Source organism: Trifolium pratense, linkage group LG1, assembly GCF_020283565.1.
Source record: "Trifolium pratense cultivar HEN17-A07 linkage group LG1, ARS_RC_1.1, whole genome shotgun sequence".
Taxonomy (NCBI): Eukaryota; Viridiplantae; Streptophyta; class Magnoliopsida; order Fabales; family Fabaceae; genus Trifolium; species Trifolium pratense.
In genome coordinates, this window is record NC_060059.1 from 26,742,060 (window position 1) to 26,750,512 (window position 8,453).

At 36.2% G+C, this 8,453-nt stretch overlaps 1 protein-coding gene across 2 annotated transcripts; it reads left to right on the forward strand.

Annotated features, from left to right (window-relative positions):
- Nucleotides 1–74: 74 nt before the first annotated feature.
- LOC123902252 (condensin complex subunit 1) lies at nt 75–8,453 on the forward strand. 2 transcript variants are annotated; one of them, XM_045951923.1, is made up of 16 exons: nt 75–637; nt 1,626–1,789; nt 1,877–3,047; nt 3,283–3,474; nt 4,627–5,274; nt 5,379–5,555; nt 5,672–5,739; nt 5,840–6,062; nt 6,159–6,258; nt 6,365–6,480; nt 6,564–6,621; nt 6,771–6,922; nt 7,008–7,206; nt 7,627–7,800; nt 7,876–7,966; nt 8,104–8,453. In XM_045951923.1, the coding sequence occupies exons 1-16, from the start codon at nt 185–187 to the stop codon at nt 8,105–8,107; spliced, it is 3,990 nt and encodes a 1,329-aa protein (XP_045807879.1). In that variant the 5' UTR covers nt 75–184; the 3' UTR covers nt 8,108–8,453. The 2 variants fall into 2 exon arrangements, with proteins under 2 accessions (XP_045807879.1, XP_045807878.1); XM_045951922.1 differs by having other exon boundaries at nt 111–637; nt 7,876–7,987.

The following is an 8,453-nucleotide window of genomic DNA, read 5'->3' on the forward strand; positions in this document are numbered from 1 at the left end:
TTTTTTTCCTTCTTTTTTTTTTTTTTTTTTAGATATGTCACAGACGAGATTTTTCTGTTCCCGCTTCTATCCCCTTCACTTTCATTTGAAATTTGGAGTTAACCCAACGGTACACACACAGCGCCGAGCAATATTCAACACATCAAAAGAGAAAACCTCTCTCGCTTTCTCTCATTTCATCTTCATGGCTCCACACTTCATCTTCCCTCGCAATCTTCGCGACCTCGAACAAGATTCATCAGAAGACAACAATCTCACCGTCCAAAACTCCATCAACATCTCTTCCCTTTCCTCTTCCCAACTCGAAGAATTCGTCAAAGGCATTTCCTTCGATCTCTCAGATAGAGAAATCCTTTGCGTTCAAGATCAAGATGTATTCGACCGTGTTTACTCTTTAGTTTGTGGTTATTCTACTTTACCTCATTCATGTAAACTTAACCTTGTTGAAAGTCTTCGTTCAAATCTAGCTGTTCTTCTGCCCAATGTTGATTCACTTTCTAGGGTTTCAAATGACGACGACGATGAGCATGTTCTGGTTATTGATCGCGTTGCTTCTTATCGAAATGCTTTTAAAGTTTACTCTTACTTTCTTCTTAATATTGTTCTCGCTGAAGATTCTTCCAATAATGCCCCCAAGGTATGTACATAGTGCTAAATTTAGTTCAACATAGTTAATTATAAGAATTAGTATGAAATTTGGAACTGATTTATCTCTTCTTAGCATGATTTTATGTTAAATCAATGGAAATTTTTGGTTAATTTCAATGAAAATTAATTTTGCCATGTATGTTTGGTTCTGCTGTGAACAAAATTGATTTTGAGTGAATTGATTCTTTATAATTGATTTTGACTAAAATTGACTTGAAGGTTAAGTGATTTATGGTTGGATATATTCATGTAAAAGTGAGTTGAACAAAAAATTTGAGTGTAAAAATCAATTATAGAATAAGAAGCTAGGTTTTCTAGCTTTAAGTAGAATCAATTCTAGTGTCATAATCTATTCTACTTTAGAGAAACCAAACACGTCAAAATGAATTCTAAACCTCTAGAATCAATTTTGTCCCCTCTAGAAGTGGAACCGAACTATGAAGCACGAACACTCCTTGGATTAGGCATGTCCCGGTGTTGGACACATGTCGGTGTCGGACCGACACGACACCAAGTTGCCGACACTTATGATTACAATGAATTATGTCATTTTTTCAAATTATTGTCGGTGTCGACATGTTAGTGTCTGTGTCATGTCCGGTGTCTGTGTCCATGTATGTACTTCATAGGAACCGAACATACATTGATTCAAAATAGCTTTTGTAAATAATCCGTAGTAATAGGTTAAAGATCATAATTGTTATTAAGAGTAAAATAACCCACAGTTTAATCACTTTTGACATCACTTCAAACCCAATTTTAATCAAATCGAATTTTACAAGACAAAGTTCATTCAGAAACACTTTTTCAAACACATTGTTCTGACAGAAATTTTGTATTCTAAGAACTTATGTGTTTGTCACTAAATTTTGAAGTTTGATATTGGGAGTTTATTTATTTATTTATTTCCTTACTCTCAAGTATTTTTTAGGGAAGCGAAACTGTTTAGTTTGAAGCGTGTTGTATTGCGGTTTCAGGTGGTGGCAGCAAGTAACAGGAAGAAACAACCCGTACATTCGTGGAATTGGGAACCACAGAGAGCTCGGATACTCAACCTCATTGCCAGCTCATTGGAGATAAACCTTGAATTACTCTTTGGTTCATCCGACCCTGACGAAGGTTACTTGTCGTTCATCACAAAGTGAGTAGTGATATCTCTCTCTGTTCATCTTTCTTAAGTTGTTACCACTGCACAGGACTTTCTGATTTTTCCATCCACTTGTTGTAGAAATGCATTCTCCATGTTTGAAAATGCGGCGCTTTTAAAAGATTCCAATTCAAAGGATGCCCTCTGTCGCATAATTGGAGCATGCTCCACCAAATACCATTACACGGCACAGTCCAGTGTATCCATCATGCACCTTATTCACAAGTACGATTTTGTTGTCATCCACATGGCCGATGCTGTCGCTGGTGCTGAAAAGAAGTATTCAGATGGAAGCCTTGCAACTTCCATTGTTAGAGAAATTGGAAGGACTAATCCAAAAGATTATGTCAAAGACACTGTTGGTGCTGAAAATGTGGGGCGTTTTCTTGTGGAGTTAGCTGACCGTATTCCCAAATTGATATCAACTAACATTGGCATTCTTGTTCCTCACTTTGGTGGAGAGTCTTATAAGATTAGGAATGCTCTTGTGGCCGTGCTGGGGAAGCTAGTATCAAAAGCGTTTAAGGATATTGATGGTGAAGTGAGTACAAAGAACATTCGGCTGCGTACTAAGCAAGCTATGTTGGAAATTTTGCTTGAGAGATGTAGGGATGTTTCGGCTTACACAAGGAGTCGTGTGCTTCAGGTGTGGGGAGAGTTATGTGAGGAACACTCACTTTCAATTGGTTTGTGGACCGAGGTTGCAGAAGTTGCTGCTGGGAGATTGGAGGACAAGAGTGCAATAGTCCGAAAATCTGCTTTGAATCTGTTAATCATGATGCTGCAGCATAACCCTTTTGGTCCGCAGCTCCGAGTAGCTTCATTTGAGGCAACTTTGGATCAGTATAAGAAGAAGCTGAAAGAGCTAGAGCCTTCGGAAGGTTCTGACAATGAAAACACTAACGGGGATGGTGAGGTAGACAACTTGAATTTTGAAGCTGTTGAGAAGGTGCAGCAAGAGAGTGTGACAGATACATTTATGTCACAGGAAGAAGATGCAATCCCTATGCAGAATGGTAGTGATAGTAGTGTGCCTGATGTTGGGAATTTGGAGCAGACTAGGGCCTTGGTTGCATCACTTGAAGCTGGACTGAGATTCTCTAAGTGTATAGAGGCCACAATGCCGACACTTGTCCAATTGATGGCATCATCTTCCGCTACTGATGTTGAAAATACAATTCTCTTGTTGATGAGGTGTAAACAATTTCAAATTGATGGTTCAGAAGAATGTCTCCGAAAGATGTTGCCCCTGGTAAGCAATATTTCTTTCTATTGTCTAACAAGGGTATTCAAAGTTTATTTAATTGTTGCTTCAATGTTTTATTCTTGACAAGGTGAAATGGTTCAGTAGGATCCATGTAACTAACCCCGTATAGTTAAAGTGTTGTTATTTCTTAAATGTGTCGTGTACTCTATGTATGTGAATTGTTGATTATTGATTTTTCTGAAATTAATTCGTTCTTTCTGGCATGTGCTCCCTATTGTAGGCATTTTCTCAGGATAAATCAATCTTTGAAGCAGTGGAGAATGCTTTCGGTACAATATACATAAGGAAAAACCCAACGGAGACTGCCAAGAATCTCTTGAGTCTTGCAACTGATTCCAATATAGGAGATCTAGCAGCTCTTGAGTTTATAGTTGGCACCCTGGTCTCTAAGGGAGATATATCTTCCAGCACGGTATGTTTTCATGCATCGTCTTATATAATATGCTGTATGTCATATAAATAAGTTATTTGAAATGGAATGCCTCTAGATTTTCCTTCAGGATGATATTTTACACCCTAGAAAGAACTAGAAGTCTGACTTTTTGTAGATCTAAAAAGATAAATGTATTGTGGTTGACAATTTTCAAGTTTATACTCCTGTTTCATTTATGGAGATTTTGCGAAGAAATACAAAGTAATGATATATTTTTTACAAACATGACTAGCAACACTACATCCAAGTTAATCCATGTTGTAAAAGATGTTAAGAATCCCACATTGGGTGAAATATGGCTTGAAAATGTGTCTATAAGTGGGGGCAGTCCTCACCTTTCAAGCCAGTTTTGTAAGGTTGAAATGTTGTAAATATGATTAGTATCCGTTAGGATATTGTGTGGTTGTGTCTTGATTGTATGGGTTTTATCTTTCATTCGTTAATTCTTTCCCTAATTTATTGGGATTGATTAGGAGGCTCATGTCTTTATATATGTACATTCTCCTCACATGATATAGACAAGATTTCAGTCTCAACATGATATCAGAGTCTGTCCAAGATCCTTGGCTATCAGGTCACCGTTATTGGGTCACTTAGGTCACGTTCCAGATGTCCAGTCCTGGGTGTGGGGTGTGTGTGTATGTTTAAACTCTCACATTGGATGAGAGCTGACTAGCAAATGTGTTTATATAAGTGGGGGCTGTCCTCACCTTACAAACCTGTTTTGTAATGTTTGAGTTAGATTCAACCCAAAATTCTAAGAAAAGAGTTAATTGGTTTTTTTCTGAGTTAAATAAAATATTTTCTAAGATTTAAATATTTAATGTAGACAAAGCTGTATGTTTTCTTTAGTTTTATATCCCAGTTTACAAGTTTGGATATGATTTAGGATGAGATTGGCTGATACTTTCATGCTTACGTATCATTTGATGATAAACACTGCTCTTAGATAAACATTAGCATGTTTACATTGGGAAGTAGGACTCAGCTTGTTAATCTGGTATTGGGCTACGATCTCTTATTTGAATTATTATGGCGGCTTCCTTTTGTTTCCTCCATCAAAATAAATTGTTGCTGTTATCATATCATATTTGGTTCTCATCATTGATTTGATTTTCTCCACTATTGCAGATATCAGCATTATGGGATTTCTTTTGCTTCAATGTTGGTGGCACGACTGCGGAGCAAAGCCGTGGTGCTTTATCCGTCCTTTGCATGGTCGAAAAGACATCAACTGGTGTGCTTGGCTCACATTTACAGGACATCATTGATATTGGGTTTGGTCGTTGGTCCAAACTTGATCCTTTGCTGGCAAGGACAGCTTGTCTTGCTATTGAGAGGCTTTCTGAAGATGACAAGACTAAATTGTTGGCAAATAATAGTGTTAGAATATTTGGCATTCTTGAAAGTTTAATTACTGGCTTTTGGCTTCCGGCAAAAATTTGGTATGCTGCTGCTGACAAAGCAATAACTGCCGTATATGCCATTCACCCAACTCCAGAAACCATTGCAGCTGACATGATAAAGAAATCTCTCAGTTCTGTCTTTAAGGACTGTGGTGGTAGTGACATTGACACTAGTAGCAGCATGCCAATCACAGTTCAAGCGGCAAAGTTGAGTAGATGTTTATTTATCATAACTCATATTGCCATGAATCAATTGGTCTACATTGAATCCTGTGCCCGTAAAATTCAGAAGCAGAAACTCGCAAAAGAGAAAAAGGACATTGAGAATCAGTGTACTGACAGCAATGGCACAGCATCAACTGGGACACAGAAGGTGCAATCATTGTTTCTTAATAGCTTCAACTAACAGTTCTCAGCAACATATTTTGACCTTTTTCTGCCAAATCTTTATAAATTTGGCTTATTAATGTGTTGCAGGATAATGATATAAATGCTGAGTTAGGATTTGCAGCCTCTGAGGATGCTGCACTTGATGCAATGTTTGAAAAAGCAGAAAAGGAAATTGTTTCTGGTGGTTCAAATGAAAAGAATCTGGTTGGTATCTGTGCACCTTTTTTGTCAAAGCTTTGTAGAAATTTTGGACTACTGCAGAAGGTGATTGTTTTGATATCCTCCTTCACAAAGATGAATTATTTTGCATTTTGTATTGATCTGTTCATTAATGTTACTTTTTATTTGATAAAATGAAATAACTACTTTCATTCCTTCAGTATCCAGAATTACAGGCTTCTGCAATGCTTGCTTTGTGTCGATTGATGATCATTGATGCAGATTTTTGGTGAGTTCTTGTCAATACTACACCTCTTGTCCAGAATTTCTGTCCCTACTTTATCTAAGCCTTGTATGAAAGGAAGATGCTCTAACTGAATTGTTTTCAGTGATGCAAATCTTCAGCTTCTCTTCACAGTTGCGGAAAATGCACAATCAGAAATTGTCCGTTCTAATTGCACTATTGCACTGGGAGATTTAGCAGTAAGGTTTCCCAATCTTTTAGAACCCTGGACAGAAAAAATGTATGCCCGCCTACAAGATCGTTCTGTATCTGTTAGGAAGAATGCGGTTCTGGTTCTTTCACATCTCATACTAAATGACATGATGAAGGTAGAAGTCACATAAAAGATGTTATTATTCTTTTTATCCCTTTCAACTTCCTACTTTGTAGTGCATTAGACACTGATGCAATCAATTCTTCATCAGGTGAAAGGGTACATTAATGAAATGGCGGTAAGATTAGAAGACGAAGATGAGAGAATTTCAAATCTGGCTAAGCTGTTTTTTCTTGAACTTTCTAAGAAAGGTTTTTCTTATCATTTTTGTTTTTTATAAAAAGTGTGCTAATATTCTCGATATTACATTTTTCAAGGTAGAAAGGTATTTAATATAGTATATTGGCATTAAAACAGGAAACAATCCAATATATAATTTGCTTCCTGACATACTTAGCAAATTATCCCAGCAGAACTTGAGCAATGAATCTTTCTGCAACATAATGCAATTCTTAATTGCTTCCATCAAGAAGGTATACATTATCTCACAATTTTGGCGTTGTGTTCTGTATTTATTCTGATTTCCATCCTCATATAGTTTCTTTAAGTTCTTCAGGACAGACAAATGGAAGCTCTGGTGGAAAAGCTATGTAATAGGTTTAGTGGTGTTACAGGTATAATTTTTTTGGTTATTTTTACATACTCTTTAGATAAACAGTTTCACAAGTTAATGCCTAAAATTTTCTAAACTAAAGTTCCACTTAAAAATAATAAATCCTAACAACTGCTCATAATGATCAATTGTGTCTTGATTTCTTTTCAGATGTCAGACAGTGGGAGCATATATCTTATTGTCTCTCTCAGCTATCATTTACTGAAAAGGGGATGAAAAAACTCATAGATTTGTTTAAGACCTATGAACATGCCTTGTCAGAGGATTCTGTTATGGATAATTTTAAAAACATATTAAGCAAGGTAATGATTTTTTTGGTCGCTCTTACTTTATGTGAAAATATCTGAGGCCTTTTCTTGTTTAATTCAAATTTTAAATTGAAATCAGGCAAAGAAGTTTGCAAAATTGGAACTTAAAACTTACCTTGAGGAGTTTGAGGATAAGCTGAATAAGTTCCACATGGAAAAGAAGGAGCAGGAAATTACTGCTCGAAATGCCCAAATTCATCAACAGAAGATTGACAGCAGGGGAAGCTTTAATGTGGATAAAAATTCCGAAGATCACTCAAAATCTAATACTTCTTCAGGTTAAACTCTTAAACTTTCTAATGTTCAGGTTTTATACTATCTGCTCCAACAAGGTTGAAACTTCCAGGCTGATGAATCTGTAATATTAGTACACTGTACATTGTCCGTGATAACAATTTTTGCCCATGATTGCATTTTTTTATGTCTAAAATATTGATTTCTAGGTTCTACAATTGCTAGTAATATCTTTTCTCCTGCGTATGCTTTTCTCTTCTGTTTCTCCTTTACTCAAAACTACCTCCATTGGTAGTTTTGCACGAATATTATGAATTTATGATATTTCCAACCGGAAATAGATATATATTTGAGGGAACGGTTAGCATGTGAATAGAGTACTTGTGATAGTTTCCCACTTTGGATGAGCTTTCTAGTGAATTTTATGTTAACTGTTTTTGCTGATAATCTTTTGTTTTCTACAGATGAAGCAGATGGTGAAGTAATTGATACATGTACTGAAGAGACAATTACTTTGTCTATAAATGGTAAATCAAAATCTAAACCTGTGCCAGAAGCTTCTTCTACTGCTTTGAGTGAATTGATTGAGTCAGAAGAAGTGGAAAATGAAGTCCAATCACCCATGGTTAAGATAAGAGGTTAGTTGAAACACAGCTTTTATGAATCTGGCTGATTGTATTGTTGTGTAATTAACACGACCGTGCCAATTATAGGAGTTCAACGGTCCAGAATTAAGAAAAGCAATGTGAAAGTTGAAAAAGGAGATATTTCTATCACCAAGAAAAGAGCTCTCCGGTCAAAGAGGTATGTCTCTCTGAGTGAAAGGTTAAATGTGTCCGCGTCTTCGATATACTTTGAAATGTTCAGAGTGAATTAGTTATTTTATTGGATTCTGGCTGAAAAATGACTCAATTGTTCATTTACTTTGTATCCTCATGCAGATAAATACACAAAAGGCGCCTTTGGATGAAAAGATAAACTCATCATCCATTTGATTCACAATTTTTTTATGGTTGTGATACAATGCCTATGACATCTGGAATCTAGAAAACTACTGAATAGTTGCCAACATATGGTTGGCTGCATTATCAATGTTTAGATTTTGGATTCACCATGTTTAATAGTGTTGTATATATGAAATTTGGATAGCCAAACTGATAAGAAAATGAAATGAAAATGTATTGTACTTAAAACAAAAAAATGGGACTTCAGGAGATCCTATCTATGTGCCTGTGTTTTGATGCGTATGCTTGGGAAATCTGTGGTGAGTAGAGGAAATTTAATATGCTCA

Coding starts and splice junctions, on each gene's coding strand:
- LOC123902252 (XM_045951922.1), top strand. CDS start 185: ATGGCTCCACACTTCATCTTCCCTCGCAATCTTCGCGACCTCGAACAA. Junction 3,475..4,626: donor GAGATATATCTTCCAGCACG/GTATGTTTTCAT, acceptor CCACTATTGCAG/ATATCAGCATTATGGGATTT. Junction 7,207..7,626: donor AAAATCTAATACTTCTTCAG/GTTAAACTCTTA, acceptor TGTTTTCTACAG/ATGAAGCAGATGGTGAAGTA.